This window comes from Protopterus annectens, chromosome 3.part1 (genome assembly GCF_019279795.1).
Source record: "Protopterus annectens isolate FY-2018-M chromosome 3.part1, PAN1.0, whole genome shotgun sequence".
Lineage (NCBI taxonomy): Eukaryota > Metazoa > Chordata > Ceratodontiformes > Protopteridae > Protopterus > Protopterus annectens.
In genome coordinates, this window is record NC_056732.1 from 1,101,583,130 (window position 1) to 1,101,603,057 (window position 19,928).

General features: G+C 41.8%; 1 protein-coding gene across 1 annotated transcript in view; it reads right to left on the bottom strand.

The window, feature by feature from the left end:
• The window catches only part of LOC122797753 (trafficking protein particle complex subunit 9-like), a 3,992,710-nt gene that overhangs the window by 3,808,366 nt on the left and 164,416 nt on the right, over positions 1 to 19,928 (bottom strand). Inside the window, exon 7 of the mRNA XM_044066278.1 lies at positions 14,504 to 14,629. Within this exon, the coding sequence (XP_043922213.1) occupies positions 14,504 to 14,629 (126 nt within the window). The remainder of the gene's footprint in view (positions 1 to 14,503; positions 14,630 to 19,928) is intronic.

Here is a 19,928-nt window from a genome sequence, read left to right on the forward strand (position 1 = left end):
GCAGAGAATATCTTGTAGATCAGGCATAAATCCTCTCTCAATAAACAATACCAAATGGAGTAAAGGGATAGGGCCTTTAAGCAGACTGCATAAGACATGCTGCGACTACCCTCCACTGGACCAGTAATCACGGACCCTCAATCCTCATCACTGAAAACAGTGGGAGATGTACACTGGGAGGATAACAAGTACACACACAGTACTTCCAGATGCAGCTTTTCTGCATCAAGTGCACTTTCCCTTAAGAGCACACAGAGACCACAGTCAGTCTGAGGCTAGTTTCTCCCTCTTTCTCCAGATCCCATATAAAACTCCCCCACTGGCACAGCTACAGAGTTGAGATCTCAGCTGAGTGGCCAAGCAAAGACCTCCAGCATCCTCTCTGTCCAACCAGTGCTTCGTGTCCCTGCCCAAGTAGCTGACACTCTGAGGTTTGATTTACAGACACATCACACACACGGGTTTACTAGCTATGCCCCCTTTTGCCCAGACTATAAGGTAGGTGCCACCAGCCAACTCCTTCTCAGCTACTTTAAGGGCCTTAACAAAGGGTGTCCTATCTTACTGTGTAATATTAGTATTAATACAAATGGTAGTTTGATCAAGAGCAAGGCCATTATGAGTGCCCCACACAGTGCCACCAAATAAATATGCAAATACTCTCAAAACTTAAATCTTTAGACAGATCAGCCACAATGAAAGATTTAAATGCATTTAATAATAAATAATAAAAGGACAAGAAAATACTCAGTATATATTCAGAGACATCAGAATTCAAAATCACAGAAAATATTTAAAACATTGAAGGACGGTCTCAAATACAGAAAAATATCTAAACTAAGCTTTGCTATATTCCTGACTATATTTAAGAAAATTGTACTGTTCCCTAGTAACTTACTTCATCAGAGCAAGGTAGATGTGGTGAATGGTTCTTGCAGCTGCTGTCAGGTCCAAGACAGAACACAGAATGCTGTCTCTCACTCAGAGACCTCTCAAATATTACTGCTGGGATAACTTGTAGAATGACATCATTTCTTGTCATCTGACTCTATCCCAGGTGAAACCCCCCACTGTTGGAAGCTAGCAGTATTTAGCATCTACCTATGAAAATACATAGACCTCGCATCCTTTGCAGATGCTAGAAGTCATATAATTACCTTTCTTCAAGTTTTCAAAACTAGTAATTAATTTACTCTGAAGACCATACAGAAAGCTTCTCAGCACAGCCTCTGCATCTAGCTGCAATTAAAACTGAAAGATGCCATCTTTTATGGCCTAGCCATAAAGTAATTTAATTTCAGCTATTTTTCTGAAGTTTACCTCCTGTATTCCAGTTTCCACTGTTAAAATATATACATTTAAACAGTTACAATAGTGCATGTACATTTCTGTTCTTTTCTAGTACGGCACACTGTGGTTACATTTTAAGCACAAGCCCTTTAAAAATATCTTTGCAACTCACGTCTGTACCAGTTTGATATACACGACATACAGCTCTAATACAGTTGCAACACAAGCATCTTATATAAATCATATTGACATTCACAAATGACACATTTACAAAATTCCGATAGCTGTGCTGGCAGTATCTCCCTTTGTCACAAATGCAGCCTATGCTTTGTATTTTTTTTTAATTAGAAACCTCTGTGGCTGCTCCATTAGTGCAAGTGCATTGTTAGGTACATGCAGAAGGGAGCACTTTACTCTATTATGGGCCTGATGAGGGCTGAGTACAATGGCACTAGGATTTCCTTTGACCTTGATGCCATGTCTTTACTCATAAGTTGAGCGACACAGAAGGATTTCCTCACTAGCATTGCTACCTCATGGTCAAATTTTAGGTTACTATCTGTGTTCCTAGGTCCCTCACCACTGGGTATACTTTTAGGGGTGTGCTATCAATATTATAATTTGCAAGGATATCAGATTTATAAAAGGGTATGATTACACATTTTTTAGTATTTAGTTTCAGCCCATGGCTTTGGCACTAGTCATTTGTCATTTTTGGCTTGTTTGTAAGAGGTCAACATTGTCTGGGGATTTAATGACTGCTCCCAGCTTACAGTCATCAGCAAACTTGGTGAGTCAGAGGCCTCCAACAGTGGCCTTCACTTCAGAGAAGTACACCTCAAACAGGACTGTTCCTGACACTGAGCCCTACAGTCTAGCTGCACTTTTTACTAGTTAGTCTATTTGTAGACAGTTATTTTTTGGGAGGGAGGGGTTTTAGTGTGCATTTTTTATGTTTACAGCATATGATTTTTTTGAATTAGTCTGAACAGATGCAAACTACACTGACTGGACAGATAAGTAGAAAGTTGATGAATGACTGATGAAATGCACAAAGTGGTGATAAAAATATCTACATTTTGTACTTGATAAACATTACACTGGTAACAGTGCACTGCAGTATTTAAAAAATCACCATTTATTTGATCAAACTGCTACAAATAAAACTTAATAAAATTAGAATGAAAAGATTATAGTACTAATAAAATAAGATAACCAGCCAGTCAATCAAAAATGACATCACATCACAGGCATAATGCACCTTGTTCTAAACATTCACAGTAAATAAGACTAAACATGGGTATCACACTGCTGCCTCAGAGCACTTGGTTGTCCAATTTGCAATAGTGCAAAAATTTCTAGCCTAGAACCAATTTTGTTTCTACCAGTGTCTCTAGCTTAAAATACTCAAGCAGTATTACGGACTGCTGTAATAACCTGAATCAGGCTAAATCAGAGAAACTGATCTACTTTGTTGAATGTTTTTCAGTGTTGAGACTACTGACACCAGAGGTCAGCCATTTTTTTAACAAGCTCTTGCATCAGCAGAAATCTTTTCAAAAATGTTATCAAAAATGTATACTGATGAAAGCACACTGATCTACAAGAACCAATTTGGTCAACCATGGAGCCAATTTTCCAGGAAATAAAATCATAAATATCATGTAACTGAATTAATACAGGCAAGAATCAAAGATATCAAAATCAGCTCAAGCAAAACAGATGGCCCGCAGCATAACCCATCAGTGGCCACAATCAACAGCAAGCAGTAGCCACAGGAGGTTCTAGGGTCAACAAATATCAAGCGGAAGACAATGAAGTTGACAGGAGTTCAATGAAATTACTCAGGGTTCTAGTCCCTCAGAAAGGAAAGGAAACAGATGGAGATGTGAAAAAATGGCACAATCTCAAAGCAACTCGTGTGACAACTATAAAACAGATGCATTGCAAAGCCCAACATGGAAATAAGGTACACAAGGAAAGTTTGTGCTGGAAATGTGGAATGCAGACATTCAGGAAGCTATCAAAAGAAAAAGTGCAGGAGAAAGTGGTAGATAGCCAATCAGTTTTCCTTTTTAACATGGTCTTACAAAGAGGATAAGGGGAAATTGTAAAAGCAAAGAACAAGGCATCACAGGCACTAACAACTTCTGTAAAGTGACTCGGCAGATGGCACAAAGAAACTATCATATTGCAAGGTAAAGGCAGAAAGATAAAGAAGATAGTCATTAGAATATTCATGAGATGCCAGAAACAACCTGTTCAACAGTCTGCAAGACATCAAAGACAAATGGAAAGAGTGTTTCCAGCAGCTTCTGAATGAAAAAACCCACAGAAGCTGTATTGCCCCATGCACAGCCTAGGTTAAAAGAAGAAGAAAATCCAACCCTAGAAGTAGTAAGACCAACATTAAGGAAAATCAAGTTAGGAAAAAGCTGCAGCCACAGAAGAGGTCAGGGCAGACATGACCAAGATGTTGGGTGAGTTATGAGAGAAATGGGGCCAGATGGTACTCATAGCAGTATGGACAGAAAGGCATATCCCTGGTGACTGGAGAATAAGCATCCAGTGCGTGCAAGAGACCAGATGGAAGGGAAGTAAAGGCCAAGTGTATAGGAGGCGGGTTCAAATTGTTCTATCATGGTGTGGATGGCAGAAGAAATGGGGTAGGGGTTATCCTAACGGAACAGTATGCCAATTGTGTTTTGGAGGTGAAGAGAGTGTCTGATAGAGTGATGTTTATGAAGCTTGAAATTGATGGTGTAATGATGAATGTTGTTAATGCATATGCTCCACAAGTTGGGTGTGCGATGGATGAGAAAGAAAAATTTTGGAGCGAGTTGGATGAAGTGGTGGTGAGTGTACCCAAGGGTGAGAGACTAGTGATTGGAGCGGACTTTAATGGGCATGTTGGTGAAGTGAACAGAGGGGATGAAGAAGTGATGGATAGGTATGGTGTTAAGGAGAGGAATGCAGAAGGTCAGATGATTGTGGATTTTGCGAAAAGGATGGACATGGCTGTGGTGAATATGTAATTCAAGAAGAGGGAGGAGCATAGGGTGACTTACAAGGGTGGAGGAAGATGCACACAGGTGGATTATATCCTATGTAGGAGGGTCAGTCTGAAGGAGATTGGGGACTGTAAAGTGGTGACTGGGGAAAGTGTAGTTAAGCAGCATTGAATGGTGGTCTGCAGGATGATGTTGGTGATCAAGAAGCGGAGGAGTGTGAAAGCAGTGCCAAGGATTAAATGGTGGAAGTTAAAAAAGGGTGATTGTGAGGTGGAGTTCAGGGAAGAGTTAAGACAGGCACTGGGAGGCAATGAAGAGTTACCGAATAGCTGGGTAACTACAGCAGAGCTAGTAAGGGAGACTGCTAGGAAGGTGCTTGGTGTGACATCTGGACAGAGGAAGGAGGACAAGGAGACATGGTGGTGGAATGAGGAAGTACAGGAGAGTATACAGAGGAAGAGGCTGGCGAAGAAGAAGTGGGATTGTCAAAGAGATGAAGAAAGCAGACATGAGTACAAGAAGATGAGGCGCATGGCAGAGAGAGAGGTGGCAAAGGCTAAGGATAAGGCATATAGAGGGTTGTATGAGAGATTGGACACTAAAGAGGGAGAAAAGGACCTGTACCGATTGGCTAGACAGAGGGATAGAGCTGGGAAAGATGTGCAGCAGGTAAGGGTGATAAAGGACAGTGAGAGAAACGTAATCACAAGTGAGGATAGTGTGTTGAGTAGATGGAAAGAGTACTTTGAAGGGCTGATGAATGCAGAGAATGAGAGAGAGAGAGAGAGAGAATGTTGGATGATGTGGGGATAGTGAATTAGGAAGTTAAGCAGATTAGCAAGGAGGAAGTAAGGACAGCTATGAAGAGGATGAAGAATGGAAAGGCTTTTGGCCCAGATGACATACCAGTGGAAGCATGGAGGTGCTTAGGAGAAATGGCAGTGGAATTTTTAACCAGATTGTTTAATGAAATTTTGGAAAGTCACAGGATGCCTGAGGAGTGGAGAAAAAGTGTTTTGTTACCCATCTTTAAGAATAAGGGTGATGTGCAGAGCTACAGTAACTACAGAGGGATAAAACTGAACAGTCACAGCTTGAAGTTATGGGAAAGAGTAGTGGAAGCTAGGTTAAGAAGGGAGGTGATGATTAGTGATCAGCAGTACGGTTTCATGCCAGGAAAGAGCACTACAGATGCAATATTTGCTCTGAGAGTGTTGTTGGAGAAATACAGAGAAGGTCAGAAGGAGTTACATTGTGTCTTTGTGGACTTGGAGAAAGCATATGACAGGGTGCCTAGAGAGGAGTTGTGGCATTGTATGAGGAAGTCGGGAGTGGCAGAGAAGTATGTAAGAGTGGTACAGGATATGTACAAGGGTAGTGTGACATTGGTGAGGACTGCGGTGGGAGTGACAGATAAGTTTAAGGTGGAGGTGGGATTACATAAAGGATCAGCTCTGAGCTCTTTCTTATTTTCAGTGGTGATGGACAGGTTGACAGATTAAGTTAGACAGGAGGCCCCATGGACTTTGATGCTTGCAGATGACATTGTGATATGTAGTGAGAGTAGGGACCAGGATGAGGAGACCCTGGAGTGGTGGAGATGTGCTTTAGAGGAGGAGAGGAATGAAGGTCAGCAGGGCTAAAACAGAATATATGTGTGTAAATGAGAGGGAGGGTAGAGGAATGGTGAGGATGCAGGGAGTAGAGTTGGTAAAGGTGGATGAGTTTAAGTACTTGGGATCAACAGTTCAGAGTAATGGTGAGTGTGGAAGACAGGTGAAAAAGAGAGTACAGACAGGGTGGAATGGGTGGAGAAGAGCGTCAGGAGTGATTTGTGACAGACGGGTACCAGTAAGAGTGAAAGGGAAGGTCTACAAGAGGGTAGTGAGACCAGCTATGTTATATGGGTTGGAGACAGTAGCATTGTCGAAAAGGCAGGAGTCAAGCTGGATGTGGCAGAGTTAAACATGTTAAGATTTGCACTGGGTGTGACTAGGATGGACAGGATTAGGAATCAGTATATTAGAGGGTCAGCTCAGGTTGGACAGTTTGGAGACAAAGCAAGAGAGGTGAGATTGCATTGGTTTGGACATGTGCTGATGAGGGATGCCGAGTATATTGGGAAAAGGATGCTAAGGATGGTGCTGCCAGGTAAGAGGAAAAGAGGAAGGCCTAAGATGAGGTTTATGGATGTGGTGAGAGAGGACATGCAGGCAGTTGGTGTGAAAGAGCATGATGCAGGGGACAGGAAGAAATGGAAACAGATGATCCGCTGTGGCGACCCCTAACGGGAACAGCCAAAAGAAAATGATGAGTGCCAGTGTACAAGAATAAAGGGGATATTAACTGTTTGCAGTATAGCGGTATTAAATGCCTGTCACAATGCATGAACAAGCTAGAGAGGGTGACTAGTGCACAAAAACAGAATTATACAAAGACGGGAGTTAACTATTTGGATTCAGATCAAAATACAGCACAACTGACTGTGGTTGCAGTAAGACAGATAACGGAGAAGCTAGAGATGAGGAGAGAGTCCAACTGGTCATTCTGATAAGGGAAGTCTTACAATGACTGAAGAAACACTGGTACAATCAGTACAGTCTTTGTAGATGGACCCACTGACACAATTACAGTGTTCAGACTCAGAGGGAGTTGGTGTGCATTGGGGTTCAGCCCTGAGCCCACTGCTATTCATATTGGTGATGGACTACATTAGCAAACAGGGTTGAGGAGACAGATCAACAAAACTACAGTAAGCAGATGATGTGACATTACAAGCAGACTCTGAACAGGAACTTCAGCAAATGACGGGATGAATGCAATGCAATACTGAAGGCACATGGGATGAAACAAGAGTACAGAACAAGCCAATTATCATGGCAGCAAATTGGGGAATTAGAACAAACAAAGTGAGATTGAAGGGAAAATAGTGGAATAGGTTAGCAGCTTCAAGTACCTGGGAGGGGTGGTTGAGGAGGAAGGAAGTCTGAACGAGAGGCTGCAACCAAATAACAGTGCGTTAGTGGAACTATATGACAAAGAATGCTAACGAAGCTGAAATGTAAGGTATACAAAACAGTGGGGAAACCAGTACTTCTATGTGGTACCAAAACCTGGTTAGTGAAGGGATAGCAGCTGTGGAAGTGAGAAGTGATGGAAAAGAAGTACCAGAGACAAGTGGTAGGATGCACACTGTCGACAGACAAACGAATGATGACAAAGCAAAAGCCAAAGTGGCTCCAATTGCAAAAATAATGGACAGGGAATAGTTTATAGTGGTTCAGGCAAATGTGTGGAAAAGCAAAAGATTTGCTGAAGATTTAGAAGAAACGGGAAGACGGCAAAAGGGAACTAGGATATCCACAAAGTGATAGACGGACTGTGTGAGAGAGGACCTGTGACAACTGTACGAATGTAGCAGCGACACTGAAATAAGGTGCAACGTTTAAACAAGGCATGACACCTCGCCCCCATGTAGAAAACTGGAGAAAATTGAGTTGCTGGATGATAATACAATTTCTGACAGTTATAGTCTTGTATGATGCACCTCTGTCAGGATCTTTGCAAGAGTCTGGTATCCCAGATATGCCAGCCTGCTTCCAGGAAGGAGGTACTACATGCCATTAAGAACAAGAGTTAACACCTTGTCATTCTGGGACAATTTTGTTTTCCTCCAATCTATACAATTCTGTTAGCAAGTCATTAGAAAATGTGCACAAATCGTTGAGGAGGCAGATAGAGTGTTCATACATATTTGATGCCTCAATGTTATAAAAAGTGTATACTTCAGTTTTACTATAACCACATATCAAGATCCACTGTTAAATATATTACTGCTAAACAACGAACTTTGAAAAATATTATAGAATATATTTTTTGAAACAATACTGAAATATCATTCAGCTAAAATTATCATAAGTTGAAAGAAATGAAAGTAATGCTGAAAGTTAACATGCGCATTTTAAAGAAAATACTAATTAACTTCCTTTTTTGCAGGAGGGTTGTGCTTGCCTATACTACCCACACCCCAACTAACTAAACATAACTCTGAGGTTCAGACAATTAGAGGTAAAAGATTCCATTTGCTTTCCTATGCAAAGCCAGCTGTTCTCTTATCTCCAAGGAAGTATTGAGGAGCTGCAGTTGTGGGGGTACACATAAAGCAAAGCCCTATGCAACAAATTATATAATTGGTATTTTCTTAAAAACATAAGCATATTTACGTCAATTATTCTATTTCTTTTACTTGCAACATATGTTGAACAGCGGGGTGACAGGATACTGTCAAGGTATGTACAAGGGGTGAAAATTGGTGGCACCTTCTCATCTAATGGACTAGTCAATAATGGAGTCCCCTCACGACTTTGTGCTGGGTCCTCTTCATGTACTGTTCCAAGTAGCATGTATCCCACCAAACGCAAATCCCAGCTTGATGTACCTCAATGTTTCCTAATCAAAAGAATAAAAAAGTGTAAAGTTCCCTAAGATATCTGGATAAGCTAAGGCTTTACAAATTATGTTGAGATTTATGAAATGCTTTTTGGGATGAGAAACCTGTTTTACTATGTCTTCTCCACCTCAGAAACAATGGTAATGATAGGAACATGCATTCCAAAACTCTCAGCTTACATAACAGCATAAAAAGGAAGTTTTTAGGTTCACAGGTGTTTACTAGGCTAACAACCACAAGGGGCTTTTTAAGCCAAGACATGCATCTCAAATCTCTGACAAGTTCTGGTACCCTTGATAAGTCTTAAGCATGGGCGAGAGAGATGAAACCTTTACAAGCCTGCATCCATTAGCGACATAGGTGTCAAACCAGGGATGATTTTCCAGTTCCCCAAAAAACTGTCCAAGTTAAACTTAAAAAACTGGGTTGGGGAGGAACTCTGCTTCACATGGATGGGGAGTCTGTTTGAGAGAAGGGGTAGTCTCTGCCATATATACATTTCTCCAGCAGGTCCTCTTTATATCACAAGTAAGGTATAAGTCTTTACAAAAGGTAATTCTGGTGCTGTTTATTTCGTGGATATGCAGGAGGTCCATCAGAGTTGGGTATGACAAAACCTTGTATGGCAGGCAAAGATCTCATTCAACCTACAGGAGACAGAATAAAGTGACAAGACCTTGAAGTGGTCTCCATAGGATATGTTATTTATGCCCTGTATTCTTTTTGTGAGGAACCCCTGTGGATGTTCCAATTATTGTATATGCCTGTTTAGGTTCAACAGTCTGCAGGACATCAAAGACAAATGGAAAGAGTGCTTCCAGCAGCTTCTGAATGAAAAAAAACACACATCTGTATTGCCCCATGCACAGCCTAGGTTAAAAGAGGAAGAAAATCCAATCCTAGAAGTAGTAAGACCAACATTAAGGAAAATCAAGTTAGGAAAAAGCTGCAGACACAGAGGAGGTCAGGGCAGACATGACCAAGATGTTGGGCGAGTTATGAGAGAAATGGGGCCAGATGATACTCATAGCAGTTATGTACAGAAAGGCATATCCCTGGTGACTGGAGAATAAGCATTCAGTACGTGCAAGAGACCAGATGGAAGGGAAGTAAGGCCAAGTGTATAGGAGGTGGGTTCAAATTGTTCTATCATGGTGTGGATGGCAGAAGAAATGGGGTAGGGGTTATCCTAACGGAACAGTATGCCAAGAGTGTTTTGGAGGTGAAGAGAGTGTCTGATAGAGTGATGTTTATGAAGCTTGAAATTGATGGTGTAATGATGAATGTTGTTAGTGCATATGCTCCACAAGTTGGGTGTGCGATGGAGGAGAAAGAAAAATTTTGGAGTGAGTTGGATGAAGTGGTGGTGAGTGCATCCAAGGGTGAGAGACTAGTGATTGGAGCGGACTTTAATGGGCATGTTGGTGAAGTGAACAGAGGGGATGAAGAAGTGATGGGTAAGTATGGTGTTAAGGAGAAGAATGCAGAAGGTCAGATGATTGTGGATTTTGCGAAAAGGATGGACATGGCTGTGGTGAATACGTATTTCAAGAAGAGGGAGGAGCATAAGGTGGCATACAAGAGTGGAGGAAGATGCACACAGGTGGATTATATCTTATGTAGGAGGGCCAGTCTGAAGGAGATTGGAGACTGTAAAGTGGTGACTGGGAAAAGTGTAGTTAAGCAGCATAGAATGGTGGTCTGCAGGATGATGTTGGTGATCAAGAAGCAGAGGAGTGTGACAGCAGTGTCAAGGATTAAATGGTGGAAGTTAAAAAAGGGTGATTGTGAGGTGGAGTTCAGGGAAGAGTTAAGACAGGCACTGGGAGGCAATGAAGAGTTACAGAATAGCTGGGTAACTACAGCAGAGCTAGTAAGGGAGACTGCTAGGAAGGCACTTGGTGTGACATCTAGACAAGAGAACTTCCCCTGGCTGAGACTGAAATAGGTCCAGTGGGGTCAGTACTCTTCCCCAGGCAACAGATTCAAATAAAATAAAGTAAAAATCATTTTGGCTGAATAAATATGAACATGGTTGAAAGAATGGTTCCATTATCAAGACATTAATCTTTATCTGACTAAGGTCACTAGGTGAACATCAGACATCTGCATTTTATTCAGCACAAAGTAGTATATAATTATGTATTCTGTGAAAATGTTATCAGGAAATGTTTACTCTAGAGGGGTCACCATTATGAGAGGTATCAGAGTATAAGGATTTGGACATAATTGCCAACAGTCTAACATTTTTCAAATCATCTTGATTTAATCAAGGCCTTCAGACAAATAGGACTCAAACTTAAGACTGTCTCTGATAGGGATGTTTGTAGTCTACCTAATTTGTACAGATCCTTTATTAGACTCATTTTAAAGTGTGATAGTTCATATGCAATATATACATCCAGAAAACTGAAAAGATTAGAATCATTTCAAAGGAAATTCACAAAAATTAAAAATCATCAAGAAAGATGTCAAAAAGAGAATATCTATTCATTACATTATAAACATTCCAAGGAAACAAATTTTAGCATAGAGGGCCATAAAGAGTGGAGAACTCAGACTATTGTTGAATTTAGAGGTTTTCAACAGTAGCAAAGCATTGAGAGACAAAAAAATTAAGTTCTTTACAAGTCATAAAAAGGACAAGGTTATGAAGTTCCTATATTACTCAACATAATCCAATAATTTGGAAACAATGTCTTTTCTGGATATGCAACTCCAACACGTTTGAACATTTCTAGATCAGTATGGAATGGGTGGGAAAACAAGCGCTCAAACCTGATTTTAAGGAGTAGATGATCCTTAAGGGCTTACAGGCTGGAACACTGTAAACTAAGCTTATGAAAGTATTAAAGTTGATGCAACATGGGACTCAGAAGAGGCAATGCAAGTAGAAAAGCAAGAACTCATCCATTTTTACTTGCAACTGGTAAAGCTCCATCTAGCGCACACTGTCTTGTTCTGCAGATCTCAGTTTTATAAAACAAAAAAACAAGATACAGGGAATTCGGAGGTTGTAAAAAATTATATTTGTTCTCTCCCAGAAGTCACACCAACAGTGTCTAAAGCAACTTAACATACACAGGCCTGAAGACATAGTGGGAGCATGAAAAAATGCCTCAGATTATCAACAGCTGAAGAAGAAATGAAGAACATACAGGAAGAAGATACAAAGTGGCTTGCTCTAGAGAGACAAAAATGGAAAGGGAGATGGTGAAAAAAAACTTTTCTGAAAGACAGTTACACTGGTGCAGAGGCTAAGGTCCTAATTACACTGCAGGCTACCAGTGTTTAACTTATGGGACTGCACTTTAGGATCTATGTAGGAGAGACAGGACTACACATGTGATTGACAGTCCTCAACTCAGAATTGGGGAATAGGTTTTATCCACAACAAGAGCATCCACTGGTGGAGATCATAAACTTTACTTTATAGCCAGCTAGTAAGATGACAATGAACAACTTGATGATATACATTTGACACCAAAATGGAGATTCAGTGTTTCTACTTGCCCTAAGTTTCAATCATCACTGGCCTGATTATATTAAATCTCAGGATTCAGTAGTAAGTCCCACCACATGGAGACTTATACCAGTGGAAAGAATATAATGTCAAAAGGTGAGACAATTAGTTTTCTCGCTATTGATTTTGTTTTGACAAAGTGACTTCCAATGGACTACCAAGGAACCAGACAGTGCTGAGCTCATAAATCACCGACAAAGCCTGCGAGAGCACATGATAATATAAGATGGAACTAGCAGCACAGAGGCATTAGTAGGTCTGGTGTCCAGGTCCACTGTATGTTCAACATGCAAGAGTAGCCTAGCAAGTAAAAGCATTAACTATATGATGGGCACCTAACACTCATTTCTTGCTTCTTACTAGATTGGTAGTAAGTGCAGTCAGAAATAAGCTCGTTTTCATCCCCTGGAAGGAAGGCTACGCAATGAAATGATGCGGGGATGCATGCCAGGTAGGATGAAGAAAAGTAATGGGTCAAAAGGTAGAAAGGAAGGGTTTGATCAAAAAGTCAATGGTGGTTGTTGAAGAAAAAAAGTCATCCTGGTTTGGTAGTGGGGTTAAAATGAAGTTACTAGTTGTTAAAATTAGAACATAGAACTTATTTGCTGGAAGGGAACTGGACAAACTGATTGCCAAGTGGTCCTTATCTGCTACTTTAAACTGTTATGTTTCAATGTACCACACAAAGAGAGGACAGCATTTTTCATAAAAAACAGGACCATATAATATGGAAAAGGGAAAATGCAAAAGACGCACTCTGCAACAGCTCTCCCATGGAAGCTGCAGGCCAGAGATAGAGAGTTAAAGAACATATTAAAAAAAAATAAAGCAAAGCAGCAGAGAAATGAACAGAAGAAAGTGTGCAAGTAATTATGTTTTCTAGAAAATGTTTCTTTTGTATACATTTCTTTTACTTACTTTTGGTTCCAGGTTGCAGCTTTGACCATCAGATGCTCCATGGCACTTCACTTGCTCTGACCTCAACCCCAATATCTTCTTTTTCTGTCTGTGGACTGCTGGCGGGGAGGGGGGTGAGGAAGGAGCTGTACAAATACTACCCTCCACATTTTGGGATAGCCAGCAAACAGAGAAGGAGGAATAAGAGCAGCACCCTGAAAAGTGGAGTAGAGCAGTACTTGCTGTCCATCTTTGCTACTTCCATGCACTCATCCTACCCCCCACCTCCACCCCCGGTGTCATGATGCATTACAAGAAGGCATTACTTTCAAGTATGTGCCCACCACAGGCCCTTATGCCTCCCTGGTTATGCCCAACCAGCCTGGTGATATCTCCCAGCCTTGGCCCCCACCAGGGTTAGATGTAATAACACTCCCACCACATCCACCCTGTCAGTATCATCAAATGCCAGGATCATAACAAAATCAAACTCACATCGGCTGGATCATGGTCAGGGCACTACCACATGCTTTTTTATTTTTTTTTTTACCCTTAATCAGCCCTGACCTTTGAGCTTCCTCTACAATTTGATAGCTTTATTCATTTCCTCATCCTGGAAGAACCAGCACCTAAACTCATCCTGGTAGGGATCCTTACTTCCTACTGGGATTCATTGTCTAAAGCCCTATACTTTTTATGTGGGGGTTGTGCACAACTCTGGCTGCTGGAAAGCCATCACCTGCAGCTGTTTTGATTTCATGCATGTCCCGATTTCCTTCACTCTCAAGAAGTGTAGCAATGCCTGCAAAACTGGGCTAAACACAGCTGAATGCTTCCACATACTCATGCCCTAGATAGTGTGTAATGTAGTCATTTGAAGGATGAAGTGCTTGTTTGTCCCTATGACAAAGCCAACACACCACTGCCCATCACAAGGTGCTCAAATAGCACTATCAAAACCACCATGGTTCTGTTTGGACACAGGAGCTATTGCTGACTCCCAGTAGCATCGTTTTGAAGCCATCTGGTCCAACAGCTTCCCCTACTAGAAGAACAATGTTCGCTAGAGTCAAAGTCAGGGTTCCACCCTTCTGCACTATGGTACCACCAAGTACATTTCTAATAGCCAGGTCTGAGCTTATACTACCATGACAAGGACAGTGACATCTCATCTTAATTTATGCTAATCTTCCTACTGCCTCAAGGGAACCTAAAGCTGGAAGTCCTTATATCATTAACACATGTAATCACAGCAACAGTTTTTGCTGATGAGACAAACCATAATCTTGGGGAGCTTACAACTGGTTGGAAAAAAAAAGACTTAAGGCTTACCTGCCCAAGATTAATGTATACAGCATTCTGCAGAAATTCTGAAGCCTCCATGCTTCTCTTCTGAATTGCTAGCACTCTGACAGCTTTCACACATGCTTCCAATTCAATCACTCCTGCATTTTTATACTGGAATACAGAAAATATGTAACTATTAAATGATATAAAAAATAACATATCTGATAATTCCATTCTATGCAGTTTCATCTTACAGAAATAACTTTCTAGCAGTATGGCATGGTTAAACTATGTTAAACAGCACACTTCCCACACCCAAAACATGCTATGTACATATAAGCACTTATAGCCATCCTAAAATTGTGATCAAACATCTAATTTAATTTAAAACAATTTATCTAAATAAACTACTCAAAGTGAGGAATACCACATCAACGTCTGTGTGATTTGTTTCTTGCAGCAATAGGATCATAACTTAAAAGGCAGCAAGAAACAGTAACATGAATTTATCTAAGCAGCAAAACTTTTGAGGATCTATGCTGTTAAGTTGCACCACAGTATTTTGCTAGCAGGTATCGGAATCTCACAGCAGATATTTTCAAACATGTTTAATAGGACACTGTGGTAGTTGTGTGAGCTATGGTTAACATGCATGAATATATACAGATAACAAATATATGTGCATAACTGTGCAAGTAAAGCACCATAACTGTAAATGATCAACTCTGCAGCACTATTAAAACATGCAATACAAAACTAAGAAAACCAAATTACATTGTTCACTATCATAGCCACAGATTTATTCAGCACTTTTGCCCTGTATTTTATCATAGTCACAGATTTATTCAGCACTTTCGCCCTGTATTTTATTTAATTTATTTATTTTTATTTGCTTTAGTTTACCAGGTTTGTCCGACTGGGCATAGTAAAAAAAAAAACCCTTTTCAACAGAGGTTCAGGGAGAAAATCTCAAACATATTTCAAACATTTTTAATCACACATGCAGTAATATACATGAACAGAGATTAAATAATGTACATTAACAATTGCATGTAGATTTGCTAATTAGATTACATTCATATGAAAGTAGAGGATACATGCATATTAGCAGATGTTGAACATTGAGCATCTGAAGAAGTGCATTAGTGCGTTTATCAGATAGATAGTAGATCACATGCTTAATGTTCAGAAATTCAAAGAAATGGTGGTGAGGGAAGGAAACTAGGTAGGGCAGAAAAAAAGAAGTTATGTACTTACCATAACGTTCCATGTGAGTTGTTCATCTCATCTTCATTCTTTACTGATGGGTTCAGAACCAATCCCTCGGCTCCGAGTCAGTCAATTGCAAAGCTCGAGGTCTTCAAATAGCTCGAAGCCAAGTCCCTATCCCATGATGCACCTAGAGTTACCTCAGATCTTGTTTGCTGCGTATAATACCATATGTCATTCTTTCACTCCCAAGAAATGGTATAGAAGGATTGAGCAACCAGGATGGATCCAGCATCTCGGTCATCTAACAGCCCAGGAGGGAGTAGAAGGGAGGGATGTAAGAATGAAGGCGAGATGAACAACTCACATGGAACGTTATGGTAAGTACATAACTTCTTTATGTGAAGTTGTTCTATCTCGCCGTTCATTCTTTACTGACGGGTAGCGGCCCAAGCACCACCAACCTTGGGTGGCTCACAGGAGTATATTTCTCAGGACCGTGTATCCAAAGGAGGCTCTGTCCCTGGAGGCCTTGTCAATTTTGTAATGAGTGATAAATGTATGAGGTTTTGACCAAGTGGCTGCTGTGCAAATGTTATCAATAGGAAGTCTGTCAGAAAAGGCAGAGGATGTAGAAACAGCTCTGGTTGAGTGAGCCTTAATTTTATGCTGTAAAGGCATGTTAGCAGCTGAATAAGCAGAGGTGATACAATAATATAACCATTTAGAAAGAGTTGTTTTAGCCAATGGTCTACCCTTCCTGGAGTCTGAAAATGCAACAAAAAGCTGGTCTGATTTCCTGAAAGCTTTTGTTCTATCCAAATAAAATTTGAGCTGTCTGTGAACATCACGTTTGTGCAACATGTACTCTAAATTGTTTAAATGGTTGGGGAATAAGACTGACAAATCAATAATTTGGTTGAGATTAGTTTCAGTGCAAACTCTGGGTAAGAGTGAGGGGTTTGTTCCAAGTGAGACTCTGTCAGTATGGAATATCAAATAAGGAGGCTTGAAGCTCTAACACTCTGTGGGCAGAAGTAATAGCTACTAAAAAGATGGTTTTCCATGAAAAAAATTTGAGGTCACATGAGGAAGTTGGTTCAAATGGCAGAAGAATTATACGGGAATGCATAACATTTAGATTCCATGGAGAATAGGGAGATTTCACAGCTGGTCTAATATGAAAAGCCCCTTTGAGATGGGCTTTGGATAACTTGTGCGACATAATATTCAATTCTTCGAATCCAAGATGAAAATTAGAAAGAGCAGCCAGTTGAACACGAACTGTTGCTGCTGCAGCTTCTTTGTTGAAAATGACAGTCAAAAACTCTAAAATGGGGGCCATAGGGGCTTGGTAAGGATCAATATTTTTTTTTAGAGGCCCATATAGAAAATGTTTTCCATTAAGATATAGCTTCCTCATAGACGATTTATGAGAGGATAAGAGAATTTGCTTCGTCTCACTGGAAAGGTTATGGAACCTGGCTATATTGGGAATTGGAGCAGCCAAGCTGTCAGCTTCGGGGACTGCACAGAGGGATAAAGTTCCCCCCCGACAAGTGCATTAGAAGGTCTGGAACTGGGTCCAGAATTCAAGGGTCCTCCAAAAGATTGAGTCGAAGGAAGGGGAACCAAATCTGACAAGGCCAATGAGGGGCTATTAGAATGATGGTCCTTCCCAGGGTTTTTGCTTTCTGTAGAACCTTGGGTATCAACGGGATTGGAGGAGATGCATAGAGGAGACCCGGAGGCCAATCGTGTACGAGTGTGTCCCTTGGGGCTTCTCCTGCAGGGGGAAACCAGGGCAAAGTAGCTTTTGCATTTCATGTTCATGTGATTGGCAAAAAGGTGGCAGCAAGGCTGGCCCCACCTGCAGAATATCCTGTCCACTATTTCTTTCTTGAAGGACCACTCATGGGGCAACAAAGTTGCTCTGCTCAGCTTATCTGCTATCACGTTGGATTTCCCCGGGATGTGAGTTGCCAACAGAAAGTGCTGGGTGGAAATAGCCCACTGCCATACTCCGAGAGCCTCGTGACAAAAGGGGTAAGACCTGGTTCCTCTGTTTGTTCAAATACCAGACCACTGACATGTCTGTCTGAATCGCAATCGTACCCAGAGGAAGAGAGTCATGCAACACCAAAAGTACTGCTCTCATCTCTAGGACATTGATATGCAGATGTGTCTCTTGATCAGTCCATGTGCCTTGGGCTGTCTTTCCCTGAAAATGCCCCCCCCCCCCCAATCAGGGAAACATCCAAGGTCACTGTGGCCACTGGAGGGGGTAGCACAAATAGGCGTCCTATTGTGACATGAAGTGAGGTCAATGACCACTGAAGATCCTTTTTGCAGGAATTTGTGATCATTATCATGTGAGACATGGGAAGCTCTTGGTAAGACCATTGAGTGAACAACAGCCATTGTAGTATCCGCATGTGCATAAGAGCTAGTGGTATGGCTAGAATTGCTGCTGCCATCAGGCCTAACAATTTCAGAACTTCTGATGCTGGTGCTTTGTCTTTTGATATCAGAACGCTGACATGCTGACGAAGAAGAAAGACTCTTTCTATTGGAAGCCTTAGTGTGGTGGTGGTGGTGTCCAGTTCTGCTCCGATAAAAATGATATGCTGCGATGGTGACAAGGCAGATTTTTCTGAGTTGACTTAATGCCCAGTTTATTGCAGAGTGACAGAGTAGACTCTCTGACTTGAATGAGTTGATGCCTGATGGTGGCGGTAAGGAGCCAATCGTCTAGGTACTGAAACACCTGGAATCTTAAATGTCTCAGGTGAGCAGTGACCACTGCCATGCATTTGGTGAACACTCGGCTGTAGTGAGGCCTAAGGGCAGGGCTCGAAACTGGTAAGGATTGGCTCCCAGCCAGAAGCGCAGATGATCCCTGGATGGCCTGACCATTTTTATGTGGTAGCACGCATCCTTGAGATCTACCGAGCACATCCAATTGTCTTTCCCTAAGAAGGGAAGTATAGACTGAAGCGTGACCATTCAGAGCTTCTCTTTCTTTACAGATTTGTTCAGTCTGCTGAGGTCCAATATGGGTCTCCAGTTCCCATCTTTTTTGGAACTAAAAGGAATCTTGAGTAAGTTCCGGATCCTGTCTGGTCGGCTGGGACTGGTTGGATGACTCTTTCTTACCAACGTTTGGACCTCTATTGTTGCTTGTTCCCTGTAACTGGGTGGAATGTCCAGGATTTTTCTTATGGGTGGAGGGGGTGTGGCGAATGGGATGAAGTATCCGATGTAAATGATACCTTGTACCCAGCTGTATTTTGTTATTTTGAGCCAGGTGTCTGGGTACAAAAATAAGCAACCCCCGACTGCCTCCAGAGCAGGACAGTCAGGCCTCCTTTCAGGAGCAATGGTAGAGCTTCCCAGAGAAGTAATCTCTGTCGCCCTGGTGTTGCGGACCCCCTCTGCCACGAGGGCAGCATCTTCCATTATTGCCCCCCCCCCACCTCTGGAAGGGGTTCACCACGTGTCCTGAAAGGCTCCTTGGGCTTTTCAGAACCACATTTTTCCTCCCCTTTGACCCTTAGGGTAGAGTCTGGTAGGGGTGGAAAAACAGACCCAGATGGCAGTCTTCCCATCCTGCTCACACCTGGTTAAGGTTTCCTTCATTTTAGGCCCGAAAAGGGACGAGCAATCAAAGGGAGTATTCACGAAGGACGACATGAAGGGCTCCATGAAGGAACACAAGCGCATCCAGGAGTGTCTCCGAAGAGCAACTCCTGTACCCGCTTGCCCTACTCGTTCCATCAACTGCATATGAAATGAGGCGCATGGATGAATTTAGTATAGAACTGTGGGTAGCAAGCTGGACGGCAACTTTGTCTGTAGCTCCTGCAGCTACTGTACCCTGAAGAGCATCTCCTAGCTCTTTAAGGAGATCTCTTTGTAACCTGATAAAATGGGTTAAATAGTTGAGTGAACGAAGAGCAAAAGTCGCTGAACTAAACATGCACTTCCTATACCTATCCATGATCCTGGAGTCTCTGTTAGGAGGATGGACAGACGAGGAAGTTTTAGACATTTCCTTTTTGGTGGCTGCCGCCACCACCACCACGGCATCAACTGGCACACCTTTTGTTAAGATATGTTAAGGGGTGCAGAAATGAACTTATCAGGCCTCCTAGGGACAGGCTCCATAGTATACGGAGACTCCCACGCCCTTCGTGAGACCAGCTGCATCAGCTCATCGAAGGACAGGGGACACCCAAGAGGTGGTGGGCTGAGACCCAGC